This window comes from Hyla sarda, chromosome 10, assembly GCF_029499605.1.
Source record: "Hyla sarda isolate aHylSar1 chromosome 10, aHylSar1.hap1, whole genome shotgun sequence".
Taxonomy (NCBI): Eukaryota; Metazoa; Chordata; class Amphibia; order Anura; family Hylidae; genus Hyla; species Hyla sarda.
This window is the reverse complement of record NC_079198.1, coordinates 51992925-52012033: the sequence shown is the minus strand read 5'-3', so window position 1 is coordinate 52012033 and position 19109 is coordinate 51992925. Positions and strand designations below refer to the sequence as shown.

General features: G+C 43.0%; 1 protein-coding gene and 1 long non-coding RNA gene across 5 annotated transcripts in view; one reads left to right on the top strand and one right to left on the bottom strand.

Moving 5' to 3' along the window:
* ISOC2 (isochorismatase domain containing 2) overlaps window positions 1-19109 on the bottom strand; it is a 131181-nt gene that overhangs the window by 29830 nt on the left and 82242 nt on the right. For all 4 annotated transcript variants that reach the window (XM_056543589.1, XM_056543588.1, XM_056543587.1 and 1 more), the window contains one exon: window positions 11139-11209. In XM_056543589.1, the coding sequence (XP_056399564.1) occupies window positions 11139-11209 (71 nt within the window). The remainder of the gene's footprint in view (window positions 1-11138; window positions 11210-19109) is intronic.
* Window positions 1-19109, top strand: part of LOC130294121 (uncharacterized) — a 39155-nt gene that overhangs the window by 17375 nt on the left and 2671 nt on the right. The window lies entirely within an intron of this gene.

The following is a 19109-nucleotide window of genomic DNA, read 5'->3' as shown; positions in this document are numbered from 1 at the left end:
CCCAAGGTTCAGTACTGGGACCGCTGTTGTTTAATTTATTTATCAATGATATAGAGGATGGTATTAACAGCTCTGTTTCTATCTTTGCAGATGACACCAAGCTTTGTAGCACGGTACAGTCTATAGAGGATGTGCATAAGTTACAAGATGACTTGGATAGACTAAGTGTCTGGGCATCCACTTGGCAAATGAGGTTCAATGTGGATAAATGTAAAGTTATGCATCTGGGTACTAATAACATCCATGCGTCGTATGTCTTAGGGGGGATTAAACTGGGAGAGTCACTGGTAGAGAAGGATCTGGGTGTACTTGTAGATCACAGACTTCAGAATAGCATGCAATGTCAGGCTGCTGCTTCCAAGGCCGGCAGGATATTGTCATGTATAAAAAGAGGCATGGACTCAAGGGACAGGGACATAATACTCCCCCTTTATAAAGCATTGGTACGACCTCACCTGGAATATGCTGTTCAGTTTTGGGCACCAGTCCATAAAAGGGACACTGTGGAGCTGGAGAGGGTGCAGAGACGCGCGACTAAACTAATATGGGGCATGGAACATCTTAGCTATGAGGAGCGATTAAAGGAGTTACAATTGTTTAGTCTTGAGAAGAGACGTCTAAGGGGGGATATGATAAATGTATATAAGTATATTAATGGCCCATACAAAAAATATGGAGAAAAACTGTTCCAGGTTAAACCCCCCCAAAGGACGAGGGGGCACTCCCTCCGTCTGGAGAAGAAAAAGTTTAGTCTCAAGGGGCGACACGCCCTCTTTACCATGAGAACTGTGAACTTATGGAACAGTCTACCTCAGGAACTGGTCACAGCAGGAAAAATGAACAGCTTTAAAACAGGATTAGATACATTCCTGGAACAAAATAACATTAATGCTTATGAAGAAATATAACATCCCATCCCTTCCCCAATATCGCGCCACACCCCTACCCTTCAATTCCCTGGTTGAACTTGATGGACATATGTCTTTTTCAATCGTACTAACTATGTAACTGGGTCAAGCTGCATACTTGCTTGCTTACATGTTGACTAGCATATCCTTAAAGTATAGTTTCAGGTGACTTTTAGGATAGGCTGCCATGAGTGTGTACATGACAAGCATCACTATGTCTGGCCATTATATATCTTGTATATGGCATTTGCAGCATATTTTTGCTATACAGGCTACATACAATACACTACACACACAAAGAGATCATGCACTTCTATGTTTGAGTGAAAAGCCTAAACTGTAGCTGCCTTAAAGGCGTGATAAAGCAGCAGTGAGCAGTCTACACTGAGTATGAAGCCCAGGCCGTGGCGTTGCTACAGGGGTGCGGACTGCATTAGGTGACCCCATTGTGGCATGAGACTCTGACTGACCCTGATGCTATCCCACCCAGTGTATCCATATCCACAGTAATTAATAATCATACTTACAATCATACCCTTCCAAAATAGACAGAGACACTGGCCCTCATTTACTAAGAAAATCGGGTTGTAAGTCTATGTTGCTTTCTTACCCGACTGCTTTTTTCCCCTGGTATTTATTATTATGTCGCATCCTGTTTGTCGCACGTGGGTTTTGTTGGTTTTGGTTTCCAACTCCTCTGAGCTGTCGGGAAAAAATACACAACAATTCAACAAATTCGGGTTGGAAACCTTAATAAATATGTGGGAAAGCTCAGAAATGTCGGGTAACACCCCTTTTTCGGGTTTGGGAGAATCCACATCGGGTCCGTCGGGAAAAAATGTTGCATCGTGTCGCAGACTGGCGCAGGATGTCTGCGACATGGCGCAGACAAAGATGCGACAAAAAAACCCGACAAAAGAGGTCGGGTTTAGAATAGTAAATGAGGGCCACTGTGAGCAACCTGGACACATCGGAACTCTAATACCCAACAGCACTGTATCACTAACACACAGAGCAGCAGGAGAACAGCAGGAGTAAGGCTGAATTATTCTGTGGTACTGTGTGAGGAGAGTGAGCAGCTCCTAGGAAGGGCACAGTGTACAGGTATTGACAACTGTGGATATAGAGTGCATGTAGCAGAGCAAGGGGTACACCCTACCTAGTGAATTAGCCAACCAAGTCAGGAGTGGGGTGGGTGGAGGGTTGGGCATCAGGCACAGTAATGTGGGGGCTTGAGGCACAGTAATGTAGGGGCTTGGGTGGGGGGCATGAGGCATAATAATGTGGGGGCATGACATACAGTAATATGGGGGCTTGGGGGGGCATGAGGCTCAGTAATGTGGGGGCTTGGGGGGGCATGAGGCATAATAATGTGGGGGCCTGAGGAGGGACATGAGGCACATTAATGTGGTGGCTTGAAGGCACATGGGGGCACAGTAATGTAGTGGTTGGGGAGGTTATAATACTGTCATGAGGCACAGTAATGGAGGGGTGGGGGTGTTTGAGAGGCTGTCATGAGGTAGTAGACACAGTAATAGGGGAAGGGTGGATTCTGACCTAAGGCAAAGTAGATACAATGGCAAGGGGGGTAGGTACAGGGTTCAAGTCCTGCAGAAGTACATGGGAACAGAGTTCCTGCACTTTACCACAGCAGGAACACTGTTTTTATTAGCAGAAGTCCTGAAGGACCAGTCCTTGAGTGACAATCTTGAGTGAGTTATAGCCGGCACAACAGCCTAATACACGGGTGCACACTGCCATGGCATCAGAGTATACAAAAAAAGAGGATTGCAGCAGCACACATTGGTCAAAAAAATTGAGGCTCTTAGCGCACTTTTTGATCAAAACGTGTCCCCCATCCACCACGGGCTATTAGGCTGTTGTGCCGGCTATCTTTCTTTTTTCTTGTGTGTACAATTCAGGGGGTAATGGCACCCTGTTTAGCTGTGCACCCCTCCCCCTTTCTCACAGGTGGAGTTTTAAATGGATCCAGCATGTCACCCAGTCAGAGGCTATATGCCCAGCAGAGGTGAGTGGATAGTTGAGTGTTAGGCTCAGAATTTGTGCTAGGTTCCCATCCTAAATGAGGCCACCTCCCCGTGGTGGATGGGGGACACGTTTTGATCAAAAAGTGCGCTAAGAGCCTCAATTTTTTTGACCAATGTGTGCTGCTGCAATCCTCTTTTTTTGTATACTCTGATGCCATGGCAGTGTGCACCCGTGTATTAGGCTGTTGTGCCGGCTATCTTTCTTTTTTCTTGTGTGTACAATTCAGGGGGTAATGGCACCCTGTTTAGCTGTGCACCCCTCCCCCTTTCTCACAGGTGGAGTTTTAAATGGATCCAGCATGTCACCCAGTCAGAGGCTATATGCCCAGCAGAGGTGAGTGGATAGTTGAGTGTTAGGCTCAGAATTTGTGCTAGGTTCCCATCCTAAATGAGGCCACCTCCCCGTGGTGGATGGGGGACACGTTTTGATCAAAAAGTGCGCGAAGAGCCTCAATTTTTTTGACCAATGTGTGCTGCTGCAATCCTCTTTTTTTGTATACTCTGATGCCATGGCAGTGTGCACCCGTGTATTAGGCTGTTGTGCCGGCTATCTTTCTTTTTTCTTGTGTGTACAATTCAGGGGGTAATGGCACCCTGTTTAGCTGTGCACCCCTCCCCCTTTCTCACAGGTGGAGTTTTAAATGGATCCAGCATGTCACCCAGTCAGAGGCTATATGCCCAGCAGAGGTGAGTGGATAGTTGAGTGTTAGGCTCAGAATTTGTGCTAGGTTCCCATCCTAAATGAGGCCACCTCCCCGTGGTGGATGGGGGACACGTTTTGATCAAAAAGTGCGCGAAGAGCCTCAATTTTTTTGACCAATGTGTGCTGCTGCAATCCTCTTTTTTTGTATACTCTGATGCCATGGCAGTGTGCACCCGTGTATTAGGCTGTTGTGCCGGCTATCTTTCTTTTTTCTTGTGTGTACAATTCAGGGGGTAATGGCACCCTGTTTAGCTGTGCACCCCTCCCCCTTTCTCACAGGTGGAGTTTTAAATGGATCCAGCATGTCACCCAGTCAGAGGCTATATGCCCAGCAGAGGTGAGTGGATAGTTGAGTGTTAGGCTCAGAATTTGTGCTAGGTTCCCATCCTAAATGAGGCCACCTCCCCGTGGTGGATGGGGGACACGTTTTGATCAAAAAGTGCGCTAAGAGCCTAAATTTTTTTGACCAATGTGTGCTGCTGCAATCCTCTTTTTTTGTATACTCTGATGCCATGGCAGTGTGCACCCGTGTATTAGGCTGTTGTGCCAGCTATCTTTCTTTTTTCTTGCTTATAGCTATATTACTTTATGCACTGGGGAAAAAAATCAGAAATCATATAATAATCCGGGCAAGGGCGGCCATGCAGTTGATGTGCAGTTGAGCTTTCCCAAGCTCCTGGCACATTAAGGAGCTTGGGAAAGCTGGGGGATAGTGTGGAAGTTTTTTTATTTTTATTGGATAAATGTTATTGGGAGTGGGTAGTAATGTACGCACATGTGGTAGCGGGCAGGAGTGAAACACATACATTGGAGAAGCTACATAGTTACATAGTTAGTATGGTTGAAAAAAGACATACGTCCATCAAGTCCAACCAGGGGATTGAAGGGAAGGGTGTAAGGGGATAAGGGGAAGGGATGTAGTTTTATAATTCTGCATAAGCATTAATGTTATTTTGTTCCAGGAATGTATCTAACCCTGTTTTAAAGCTGTTAATTGTTCCTGCTGTGACCAGTTCCTGAGGTAGACCGTTCCATAAATTCACAGTCCTCACGGTAAAGAAGGCGTGTCGCCCCTTTAGACTAAACCTTTTCTTCTCCAGACGGAGGGAGTGCCCCCTCATCCTTTGGGGGGGTTTAACCTGGAACAGTTTTTCTCCATATTTTTTGTATGGGCCATTTATATACTTATATACGTTTATCATATCCCCCCTTAAACGTCTCTTCTCAAGACTAAACAATTGTAACTCCTTTAATCGCTCCTCATAGCTAAGATGTTCCATGCCCCATATTAGTTTAGTCGCGCGTCTCTGCACCCTTTCCAACTCCGCAGTGTCCCTTTTATGAACAGGCGACCAAAACTGAACTGAAGCGGGCAGGAATTGTCAGAAACCTTGGACCCTCCAGCAAGTGCAAAACTACAGCTCCTGTAATGCCCAAGATGCAGATGGGAGTTGTAGTCCTAAAGCTGCTGTAGTGCCCAAAGTAGGGGAGACCATGCCTGCACCCCTTGGAGGTGTCACCTGTCATCTAATTGCCGGCAATCTATACTGTACAAAGAAGAGCCTGGCACGGGACTGGTTTTTCAATCCCACTCCCACCCGTTCCCAATGATAACATAGGAATGTACAGACACTAGGGTGCAATGCTCTGCACATATTCCCCTTGTGTATAGCAGTGTGTGTGTATATGAACATTCCTATACAGGTACAGGTGGGGGTATGTGCAGAGCATTGCACCCTAGTCTGTACTACAGACAAGGGTGCAATGCTCAGCACATACCCCCCCCTTGTGTATAGCAGTGTGTGTATATGAACATTCCTATACAGGTACAGGTAGCGATATGTGCAGAGCATTGCACCCTTATGCTCTGCACATACCCCTCTTGTGTATAGTAGTGTGTGTGTATATGAACATTCCTATACAGGTACAGGTGGGGGTATGTGAAGAGCATTGCACCCTTGTCTGTAGTACAGACTAGGGTGCAATGCCCTGCACATACCCCCACCTGTACCTGTATAGGAATGTTCATATACACACACTGCTATACACAAGGGGGTATGTGCAGAGCATTGCACCCTAGTCTGTACTACAGACAAGGGTGCAATGCTCTGCACATACCTGTACAAGAATGTTCATATACACACACTGCTATAGACAAGGGGGTATGTGCAGAGCATTGCACCCTAGTCTGTACTACAGACAAGGGTGCAATGCTCTGCACATACCTGTACAAGAATGTTCATACACACACACTGCTATACACAAGGGGGTATGTGCAGAGCATTGCACCCTAGTCTGTATTATACACACACTGCTATACACAAGGGGGGTATGTGCAGAGCATTGCACCATAGTCTGTACTACAGACAAGGGTGCAATGCTCTGCACATACCCCCACCTGTATAGGAATGTACATACGCACACTGTTATACACATGGGGGTAAGGTATGTGCAGAGCATTGCACCCTTGTCTGTAGTACTTTTTTTTTACATTATTTTATTTAAAAAATTGGAAAGGTGGAGGGGGGGGGTTACATTTATACATAGGGAAGGGGTTAATTATTGTTTACACTTTTTAACTTTTTGTTATAGCTCCCATAGGGTATGAGCATACTGCAGAACATTGCACCCTAGTCTTTAGAATGCCCAAGGGTGCAATGCTCTGCAGTCTGCAAATACCCACCATGTGTATAACAGTGTGTGTGTGTGTGTGTATGTACATTCCTTTACAGGTGGGGGTATGTGCAGAGCATTGCACCCTTGCAGACTAGGGTGCAATGCTCTGCACATACCCCCACCTGTATAGGAGTGTACATACACACACTGCAATACATATTGGGGGGTATGTACACACCTATACAGGTGGGGGTATGTGCAGACCATTGCACCCTTGCAGACGAGGGTGCAATGCTCTGCACCCTTGCAGACTAGGATGCAATGCTCTGCACATACCCCCACCTGTATAGGAGTGTAGATACACACACTGCAATACACATGGGGGGGGGGGGGGGGTATGTACACTCCCATACAGGTGGGGGTATGTGCTGAGCATTGCACCCTTGCAGACTAGGGTGCAATGCTCTGCACCCTTGCAGACTAGGATGCAATGCTCTGCACATACCCCCACCTGTATAGGAGTGTACATACACACACTGCAATACACATGGGGGGGGGGGGGTATGTACACTCCTATACAGGTGGGGGTATGTGCAGAGCATTGCACCCTTGCAGACTAGGGTGCAATGCTCTGAACATACCCCCCCATGTGTATTGCAGTGTGTATATGTACACTCCTATACAGGTGGGGGTATGTGCACACTGCAGAGCATTGCACCCTTGAATCTGTGGAAGACACTACGGTGCAATGTTCTGCAGTGCACGTAGTGTGCAGATGCCCTGGCTGGGAGGATAGCTAAGACACTTACAGACCCAGCCGGGGCCGCAAGCAGGGGATGGAGCCGCAAGCAGGGGATGGAGCCGAAAGCCGGGATGGAGCCGTAAGCAGGCGCCGCAAGCAGGGATGGCGCCGCAAGCAGGGGCCGCAAGCAAGGACAGAGCCGCAGCACAGCAGGGGCCGCAAGTAGGGACAGAGCCGCAGCAGGGGTCCTCTGCAACATGTGCCCGCAAAACTACAACTCCTGGCATGCCCGGACAGCCAACGGCTGTCCGGGCATGCTGGGAGTTGTAGTTTTGTAACATCTGGAGGTCCACAGGTTGAAGGTTCAGAATCTTTTTTTTCTAGATTTTCATGCCGGAGCGTCTTATATGGCGAAAAATACGGTAACTTCTCTTTGATGTAATTGACTATCTGAGACCAATATTTCCTTAGTGCAATACAGTCCCACATCATTTGAAGAAACCATCCATCTCCTTCCCCACATTTCGGACAACACTGCCTCTCTTTATATCCCATTAGTTTTAGTGCCCTAGGTGACTGATATAATCTAAAAATGATCCCTTACTGGGTGTACCGATATTGTTTACTAGAGGTACAAAATTCCACATTCTTGAAAGTACATTGCCAGGAATCCTTTTCTTTACTCCCTAATTCTAATTCCCACTTCTTTTTAACCTTTTCTATAAATGGTAAAGAGGTTTCTTGCACTAGTAATTTATATATTTTACCAGTCAAACTCTTGTGTGTTGTGTTCTGCTCAATAATTTCAATTAACGGATGTGAATTAATAGTGAAAAATTGTTGACTATTCATAGCCCTAGCTGCTTCAAACACTTGTATATACCAAAACTTAGACTTATCTGTGATATCAAAATCCTCTTTTATGTGTGCAAAAGATTTAATTTGGTTATATGTGACTATTTGGTGCACATATTCTACACCCTTTTGTTTCCAAAAATCCTGTCCCTTACCTTTATTAAAGTGCTTTAAATTTAAATGATCCCATATTCTAGTGAATCAAATGCACCCAGTAATTTTACATCGTATCTTCAATTCCTGCCATACTCTTCTAAACATACTTATCACCGAGACACCTGCATATTTATCTTGTACTGGGAACCCCGATTCAGCCCACTCAATATAATTTTTACTATTACCATTTTTATGAAGCCATAGTTGTTTCAATACCCAATCTTTTCCGCCAATTTTTACGTTTTATATTTTCACCGCCAGATAATATAGCCTCAAATCTGGGAGTGGCCAGCCCCCCTTCCCCTCTGGCAGAACCAGATTTGAATATTTTAGCCGGACCTGCAACCTCCCCCACATCAATCTACTTAACATTGCCTCAATCAATTTGAACCATTTAGCAGTGATCATAACTGGGGATGCTGAGATCACATATAAGACTTGTGGCAATATTACCCTTTTTATTAGGCACACTCTATCTGCTATTGATAGGGGAAGCCTCACCAACACATCAATTTCCTTTTTAATTTAGTTCATTAGAGGTTTTAAATTTAATATTAAAAATGAGTCTACTTTTATTCCCAATTTTTAATCCCAGATAATCAATACATTCCTCGTTTCCCAGTACCCTCCCTTTCTCTATTTATGATATAGCCCCTTGAGATCTGGGGAGTATCATTGATTTCTCCCAATTAATTTTTAGGCCAGACACCTTACCAAATTTATTGACTATATTCATGACCTCCGAAAGCATAGTCTCAGTCTTTTCTAAAAATAACAGTAGGTCATCTGCGTATAGCAGAACTCTATCATCCCTCCCTTTTAGACCGAACCCTGATATTTTATTTGAATTCCTTATTATTACGGCCAATGGTTCAATAAACAACGCAAAAAGCAATGCTGAAAGGGGGCACCCTTGTCTAGTTCCTCTTGTAAGATAGAAACTTTCTGTTAAAGTACCATTTAGACTGATCTTAGCCCTTAGCCCTTGGTGTAATTTTACCCAATTCAAAAATTCCCCACCCAAACCATATTTTTCCACAAGCTGCCACAGAAACCTCCACTGGACCCTGTCAAATGCTTTAATTCAACTGGCCCACGATGACCAATCCACTTTCCAGGAAACTGTTCATCTAGGAATGCTCTGACCTGACACCCATAATGTGGTGGTGCACCATCTTGCTGGAAAAACTCAGGGAACGTGCCAGCTTTAGTGCATAAAGAGGGAAACACATCATCATGTAGCAATTTCGCATATCCAGTGGCCTTGAGGTTTCCATTGATGAAGAATGGCCCCACTATCTTTGTACCCCATATACCACACCATACCATCAATTTTTGTGTTCCAACATCCAATGTGGGTTAGTGTCAGACCAATAGCAGTGGTTTTGTTCGTTAACTTTACCATTCACATAAAAGTTTGCCTCATCACTGAACAAAATTTTCTGAGTAAACTGAGGGTCCTGTTCCAATTTTTGTTTTGCCCATTCTGCAGCACCCGAAACTACAGATACTGGAAGCCTGTGCTAGCATTTCTCCTGCGGTGTTGCTATCAGTGTGTGAAGAGTGGGAGAAGAGGGTTGCATTGACAATCCAACACAATGGGCAGCACATTGAACACATTTTATAAGTGGTCAGAAACTTGTAAATAACTCATGAAGTTACGTTAAAACCAAGCACATCATTGTTTTTCTTGTGACATTCCCAAAAAGTTTGATGTGTCACATGACCCTCTTCCTATTGAAAAAACAAAAGTTGGATTCAAAATGGCCGACTTCAAAATGGCCACCATTTATCTTGAAAAGTTTCCCCCCTCACATATACTAATGTGCCACAAACAGGAAGTTAATATCACCAACCATTCCCATTTTATTAAGGTGTATCCATATAAATGGACCACCCTGTACAATTAAAGTCCCCACACATATATAAGGGCAATTGATCCTTTCCCTTTAAGAAACTTAACAGATCTCTAATAGCCTGAAGATTGAATGGTGGAGGGATATAAAAGTAAGCCAGTATAAATTCCAATGCATCAATTCTTAAGTGAACAAAAATATATTGTCCCTGTTGGTCTATTTTTTTTTTTTTTTAACTTTTTATCTGTATATTGATATTTTTATGGACATATAGTAAAACCCCCGCTGAATAGGTAGAAAATGTTGAATGTAATTCTAACTGTGCCCATCTTCTGGCTATCCTGCCTTTTGATTCCTCAGATACATGGGATTCAAGTAAACACAATTGCTGTCAAGTGTCTATTGACTTGATCAAAGACTGCTATTCTTTTATTAACCTCCGCCAAACATCTTACGTTCCATATCATGAAATTCACCGCAATCTCTCAAGAGGATAGAAACCCCCCCGACCCCACATATGATCCGTTCCTGTCATTCCTATCTCTATACCTTATCATGCATTACCCTCCCCCCAACACCCCCGCTCAACACCATCAAATAAATATTCTCGTACTCAGCTCAGTATCATATCATTTCATATCCCTTCCTGCTTTAACCATTGCTGTGCTTCAATATAATCCTTAAAGAATAAAACCTTATCTTTATAAATAATCCTAAATCTAGCAGTAAATAATAAGGAAAAAGATATTTTAGCTTGAAACAGTATGTCCTTAACATTTTTAAATGAGGCTCTTCTAAGACGAGCCTCTTTGACAAAATCAGGGTAAAACAAGACCTTAGCACCACTCTTTCTCTATACAGGTTTTGATAAATCTCCCCAAAATGTTTAATTTGAAAAATTGTGGTCTAAATCTCTGTTCTTCAGAAAGCTGATATGTTTATATGCTCTTTTAAGGAATGCAATTTTTATTGAAAGGCTTCTACGAATTTGCTTTTTTAAGGCATGCATCACCTTCAGGGTTGGACTGGGACTGAAAATAGCCCTGGCACACAAGCTCCACCAGTCAACATGCTATATTGCCTCCTACCACATTTTGCAGAAAAACATCTGTCAACAGGGCAGCAATAAGGACAGTACTGGCGTTACTACCATTAGGGGCCCAGGACAAATAAAACATAAAAGGGGCCTTTTGCTGCTTTTTCATTTATATAATTATACAATTGTAAGAAAGGTAGATGTTACACAAACATTACCTACGGGATGAGCAAGCATCGGCCACAATATGGACATCATATCCTTTATCCAGCAGGTCCAGAGTGGTACTCTGCACAAAAAAAAAAAAAAAAAAACATGAATATTTCAAAATCAATAAATATATTTTAATAGATATTATACAGGTTTAGCTTCATCTTAATTTAAAGGGGTACTCCAGTGGAAAACTTTTTTTCTTAATCAACTGGTGCCAGAAAGTTAAACAGATTTGTAAATGAATTCTATTAAAAAATCTTAATCATTCCAGTACTTATTAGCTGCTGAATACTACAGAGGAAATTATTTTCTTTTTGGAACACAGAGCTCTCTGCTAACATCACGAGCACAGTACCCTTTGCTGACATCTCTGTCCATTTTATGAACTGTCCAGAGAAGGAGAAAATACCCATAGCAAACATATGCTGCTTTGGTCAGTTGCTAAAATGGACAGAGATGTCAGTAGAGAACACTGTGATTCAGCAGAGAGCTCTGTGTTTTAAAAAAGAAAATAATTTCTTGTGTAGTGTTCAGCAGCTAATAATTGCTGGAAGGATTAAGATTTTTTAATAGACGTAATTTACAAATCTGTTTTACTTTCTGGCAGAAGTTGATTAAAAAATAAATAAAAAAAAATAAAGTTTTCCACCGGAGTACCCCTTTAAGCCAGACACTTTTTTGACACTTGCATGCTGTGCTATCGAATCCATCTACCCATTAGAAGTCAGTATTGATGGATCCTATGAAATATGTGTAGAAACTTAGTATTCTCTACAGAACAGGAAGTGTCAAATGTTATAAAAATGAGTTAAACATATGAAGGAGCATTTATAATCCGTTGGCCTGGTGTCAATGGCAAAAAGTGGATAAAGTGGGGGGAGCGTGTTGCAAAGTGGTTGTGGCAACATGGACACACAAAAATTTATCAAAGTTTATGCCTGTAAAAAGATGTAAATTGAAGCTTACAACGTACATGTGAGATCCCAAAAACCTGTTATTTGTAACTCAGTACCTCATCCTGATCATGTGCATATGATTTTTATGTGTCTACGACCTATATTTCTCTCAGAATTACCTTTTATTTACATGCTAATCTTGTTCACTGTCTTTTCAAGTCTTTCAGAAGGAGGAGGCTGGTCCCACTCTTTCCCTCACTGTGATGACTTCGCCCCCTTCATCAATCTGCTCTGACTCACTGATCTCTGGAGCAAGCCAACTGAAAACTACAACTCCCAGCATGCCCAAACATCCTTTGACATCCTTTGATGCTTGGAGTTATAGTTTTGCAACAGCTGAAGGCAGTTTGGAAAACACTAGGTTAGGGAGAGAACATCTAGCTAAATGAGAGTAAAGTGGTTGAACCATTCCCCCCTCCCCCCCCCTGTGCCACACGAAGCTCCCAGCAGTGCAAGTCACAATTCAAGTAAAGTCCTGCACAGAGTTTGTGACTGATTTGTGACTTGTGTGATAAGAGCTGCTTGGAGGAAACAGCTGATCAGAGCAGCGCTGTCAGTATTTCACAAAAGTCACGTGTTGACTGTAACAGCCGATCAGCTGTTTTCTCCTATGCCAAACTCTGCAGCCATAACAATAGCCAGTAGAAAACCTTACAGAAATATATAGTCATGTCCCTTGAGGTGATGCTCCTTGAACTGATGTTGTAGATCCATGCATGCTCAGACAGGTGGGGAGCGAGCACAGCCTTGTCAATCAGTCATCTCGTGTCCATGACATGTTCATGACCCTTGGACACGCTGCTACTGCTGAGGGACTCGTCAGTGTCTGAGGAGGTATGGGGACCCCTAGGGGCAGTTTTCTTTAATAAAATGTGAATTTAAAAAAAAAGAATTATTGTTTTGCCAAGATGTACAACATATAAAAAGTTTTTGTATCTGACTGTGCCCATTTAAATATATACCAGCTCCAAACCTGCTCCAAACTCCAAAAAGGCTTGTTCACCACTACATTAATCCAATATGTAAGTGTGTTGGTAGGGGATATGTGTTTTTACACAGTGTACTTCATGGTAAAATTGACATGTTCTCTGCATTCTGTAGCTCAACATTTTTGTTTTCATGGCTCTTTTTGATCGCTTTTTTATTCTTTTTTTTTCTAAAATATTAAATTATTAACAACCTGTATTTTTGAACTTTGGAAGTTTTTTATGTTTACGCCATTCATCTTACACAATCATTAACATAATATTTTAATAGATCAGACATTTCCTCACGCAGCATGACAGATTCATTATTTATTATTATAAGGCTTATTCACTTTTATTAAAAATTATTATTATTTTATTTTTTACACTTTTTTAGTCCCCACAGGGGACTATTTATTTCAATTGTTATATTGCTAACACTAATCACTGCTATGTATAGTTATCTGAGATCTACTTCTCTAGTCTGCTCGATGAAAGACCAGAGAAGATGACCCCAAGACCTCCATCTTAGCTGATTTGATCCCAGCAGCTGTGCCCAAGGGCGATAAATCAGCCACCGGAATTGCTGCAGATGCTGTGACCAATATTGATCACTGCATCTGAGGAGTTAATAGAAGACATCAGGGCGATCGCTGATGTGTGCCATTACTGGAGGATCCCTGGTTGCTAATAGCATCCTGGGCCCGCAGTCTTTAATGCGAGCATGGCTCCTGCACTCACTTCATAGCGGCGGGCCACAGGACATACATGTACGTTCTGGTGCACAAAGTCCCAGGTGCCCAGGGCGTGCTTGCATGTCCGGTGTCCTCTAGAGGTTTAGATGGCCCTGTAAACTTGTAAGTGCACTCATTCTTTTAATAAAAACAGCTCCAATAATAGGTGAACTCAATGGCAAAATCAACAACAATTCTATAGTGGCAAAAAGCTGGGTGCAAACTTTAAAATTTGTACAGTTATTTTTTACTATTTGAGAATTAGGTCTTCTCCCATGTATTAATAGCATGTAGAGATCGTAACCTCTTAAGAGCACAGCCCATTTTGGCCTTAAGGACACAGCCAATTTAATTCCAATTTCATATAAATGTATATAAAAAAAAATGTTAGTACATTTTTTTTTTAAAACAAATACATGTTTAGATTACCCCTATTCTGACTCTCTAATAACTTTCATATTGTTCCGTATATGCGGCTGTATGAGTGCTTGTTTTTGTACAGTGATCTTTAGTTTTTATTGGTACCACTTTTATTTATATGTGACATTTTAATTACCTTTTATTAAATTTTTGGGGATGTGATGTGACTAAAAATAACCTCTTTTTGGACTTCAGCATTTTTTTTTTATGTTTACACCATTCACCACACAGGATAATAAGCACAATATTTTAATAGTTCGGACAGTTCTGCAAGTATTAATACCAAACATGTTTCATTTTCTACATTGTTATATTTGTAAAAATAGGGAAAATGGGTGATTAAATTTTTATTGTGGAAGGGGCTTTTTAACCACTTAAGGACACAGGGCATACAGGTACGCCTTGGCTCCTTGGTACTTAAAGACCCAGGGCGTACCTGTATGCCCGTGGGAATTCCGATCCCCATCATTCACCAGGCACCCCGTGCAAACCCCTGAGGGGGGTCCTGAGACCCCCTCCCATGTCAGCAATTCAGACAGGCAATCTGCAGCGATTCCAGGTCATACGGGTCTCCAGAAAATAAGGGGGAACCCCCTGAAGGGATAGGAGTGAGGTGGCAAGGGTGCCACCCCTCCTATCCCTGCTATTGGTTGGTCAGAAGCAACCGACCAATAGCAGAATGAGGGGCGGGGGGGGGGGTAAAAGTTCGGTTCCCCACTCTGCCCACCCACTGTAGTCTGGGCAGAGCGGGGGAACCGGCTTTGACCGGCGCGGGAGGTCACTTACCGGTGGCGGGCGGCAGCGATAAGGTGCGGCTCCCTCGTGCGGCGATCCTACGGAAGCCGGTAAGTTGTTGCCTAGCAATATCTGGAGGGCTACAGTTTGGAGACCACTATACAGTGGTCTCTAAACTGTAGTCCTCCAAATGTTGCAGAACTACAACTCCCAGCATGCCCAGACAGCTGTTTGGGCATGCTGGGATTTGTAGTTTGGAAAGATCAAGAGGGGTACAGTTTGTAGATAACTGTGTAGCGGTCTCTAAACTGTGGCCATCTAGGTCTTGCAAAACTACTATAACTAACAGTATGCCCACATAGCAGTTTGCTGTCTGGGCAGGCTGGGATTTGTAGTTTTGCAACATCTGGAGGGCCACAGTTTGGAGATCACTGTGCAGTGGGCCTTAACACACAGGTGTTTGACAAAATTTTTGTTAAATTTGGATGGGAAAATGAAAAAAATATATATTTTTAACTAAAATACTACCCTAAATTTTTCATTTTGACAAGGGAAAATAGGAAAAAAGCTCACTAAAATGTGTAACCCCATGTCTTCTGAGTAAGAACATACTCCATATGTGGATGTAAAGTGTTCTGCGGGCAAACTACAATGCTCAGAAGAGAAGGAGCGCTATTGGGCTTTTAGAGAGAAAATATGTCAGGAATTTAAGGCCATGTGTGTTTACAAAGCCCCCATGGTGCCAGAACATTGCACCCCCCACGTGACCCCATTTTGGGAACTTCAACCCTTACGTAATGTAATAAGGGGTGCAGTGAACATTTACACCCTACAGATTTTTGGAACAGTGGTCCGTGAAAATGAAAAATTTTCTTCCAAACAATTCTCTCTCCAAAAGCTCAATGGCACTCCTTCTCTCCTGAGCATTGTACTGTGTTAGCAGATCATTTGACACCCACACATGAGGCATTTCCATACTCAGAAGAAATGGGATTAAAAATTTTGGGGGCATTTTCCCCTATTAATTTGGGGAAAAAACAGCATTTTAGTGAAAAAAAATTTCAGACTTTAACGAAAAGTGGTAAAGCACCTGTGGGGTGTTAAGGCTCATTGTAACCCTTGTACGTTCCTTGAGGGGTGTAGTTTCCAAAATAGTGTGCCATGTGTTTTTTTTTTTGTTTTTTTTTTGCTGTTATGGCACCATAACGGCTTCCTAAGTGTGACATGCCCCCAAAATCCATTTCAGCAAAATTCACTCTCCAAAATGCAATTGTCGCTCCTCCCCTTCTGAGCCCTCTAGTGCACCCACACAACACTTTACATTCACATATGAGGTTTTTCCTTACTCGAGAGAAATGGGGTTACAAATTTTAGGGGGCTTTTCTCCTTTTACCCCTTGTAAAAATTATAAGACTGGGTCTACAAGAACTTGCAAGTATAAAAAATAAAGATTTTGAATTTTTTCCTTCACTTTGCTGCTATTCCTTTGAAACACCTAAAGGGCTAACAAACTTTCTGAATGTCATTTTGAATACTTTGAGGGGTGCAGTTTTTATAATGGGGTAATTTATGGGGTATTTCTAATATGAAGACCCCTGAAATCCACTTTAAAACTGAACTGTTCCTTGAAAAATTCCGATTTAGAAAATTTTGTTAAAAATTGGGAAATTGCTGCTGAACTTTGAAGCCCTCTGATGTCTTCCAAAAGTAAAAACATGTCAACTGTATGATGCCAACATAAAGTAGACATATTGTATATGTGAATCAATATATAATTTATTTGGTATGTCTATTTTCTTTACAAGCAGAGAGCTTTGAAGTTAGAAAAATGCTAAATTTTCAAATTTTTTATGAAATTTTCCAAATTTTCACCAAGAAATGATGCAAGTATTAGGGATCGACCGATTATCGGTATGGCCGATATTATCGTCCGATAATCACTATTTTGGGCATTATCGGTATCGGCAATTATCTTGCCGATAAGCCGATAATGCCCCGCCCCCGCACCGCCCCCACCGCACCGCGACCGCCACCCCCTCAACCCGCCGCACCGCACCCCCGACCCACCGCACCGCGTCGCCCCCCCACCGTGATGCTAGGCGGTATACCGGTATGGATTTTTTCCTATACCGGTCGGGCCCCTCCCCCACCCTCCGAGTCAATAAAAAAATTAAACTTACCCGTAATGGGGGTGGTTCAGGCCATCATTCCTTCATGTAGTGTCCGGGGGCGTTCCAGGTGGAGGGTGGTCCAGTTCGGGCTGTCCTTCTCCCACGGTCTTCTTCTCCACTCCGGGCAGGCTCCGGCCTAGTACGCTGCATAGACGCCGCTACGCCGTGACGTCAGGTGCATCGCTGCGCACGGGCGTCACTGCGCAGCGGCGTCTATGCAGCGTACTAGGCCGGAGACTGCCCGGAGTGGAGAAGATGACCGCCGGAGAAGAAGGACAGCCCGGACCGGACCACCCTCCACCCGGAACGCCGACGGACACTACATGAACGATGGATGGATGGCCCGGAGCACCCTGGCAGGTAGGGGAGAGAAGCAGGTGGTGGCGGCGGCGGTCTATGGCCCCGCAAAAGCCACTGCAGATCATTGATTTAAAGTGCCCGCTTTAAATCAATGATCTGCAGAGGTGTCGCAGGGGGTTAAATAGCCGATAACTTATACCGGAATATCGGTATAAGTTATCGGCTATCGGCCCTAACCTGCACCGATTCTCGGTATCGGTATCGGCCCTAAAAAAACGATATCGGTCAATCCCTAGCAAGTATCGACGAAAATTTACCACTATGTTAAAGTAGAATATGTCATGAAAAAACAATCTTGGAATCAAATTCATAAACAAAAAGCATCCCAGAGTTTTTTAATGCTTAAAGTGACAGTGGTCATATGTGCAAAAAATGCTCGGGTCCTTAAGGTGAAAATGGGCTGGGTCCTTAAGGGGTTAAAGAGTACCAGCCACCAAATAAACTTTTCTGAACTAACTCAGGCTATGCTTACCTACTTCTAACACCCCTACCACTGTAAAAAAAAATTCTGGGCTTTAAAAAGCTCTGTATTTTACCATTCTTCTTGCTCACATAGTGTAATCTCCCAGAAGGAGAAAGTGGGTGTTTCCCAGCATGTATGACATCACTGAAGCCTGCTGGGGGACCACTTCCGCCCTCACATCTTTGCAGTGCTGTAATGAATAGAAGACCTCAGGCTCTGTGCATCTTTCAATGAAGCTCTTTGCAGTTTTCAGTGACTGTCAATCAAGCTCAGTGCAGCCAGAAGCACTTCCTGAGTTTGGTTTCCTGCCAGGCCGGGAGGAGACTAAACTCAGAGCATTAATTGCAGCAGGGACGAGAACAGCACAACCTAGTGGCCGATTTTTCTATTACATTTGAAACATATTTATGTTGATAATTTTAAAAGCAAGTGAATGGGAAAGTGTATGCTAATTATACAAGGAACACTATATTAAAAGTTTTATTTGGTGACAGGTACTATTTAAAAAAAAAAAAAAAAAAAAGCCCCCTTTTTTTTCTTACATTTTTTAAGCCCCCACAAGGAACTATTGATTTCCATTACTGGTCAGTGATATGCATTGGCAGAACATACAAGTGGATGGCAGTAGAGCAGGTAAGCAGAGCTCTGGCCGCCATCTGAACACATCGGACCCCCGCAGTCATGCAGTGGGTGATTCAATGAGTCACACAAGTCAATTTCCATGCGTGATAATATTGAATACCTCTAAATAAGTAATACAGTCACCAAGTAACAGTAGTATATAAGGAACAAAGTAAATATTACCATAATACTCTTACTGACCAAATCCTGTCTACTGAGATCAGTATTACCAATAACACCAGTATACAAGGAGCAAATATTACCACCATACAAGTTACCATCATACTGTTACTGACCAAATCCTGTATATTGAGATCAATATTACCATTAATACCAGTTTACAAAGAGAATTATTATCACCATACATATAACCAAATCCTGCATACTGAGACCTATATTACCAATAATACCGGCGTACAAGGAGGAATATTATTACCATCAGGGGCGTAGGAACCGGGGTGGACGGGGGGGGGGGATGAATCCCCCCAAAAAATTAAGGCTGGGGGACCGATAATGGCTTTTCTTCTAGGAAAGCTGAGTGATGATTCCAG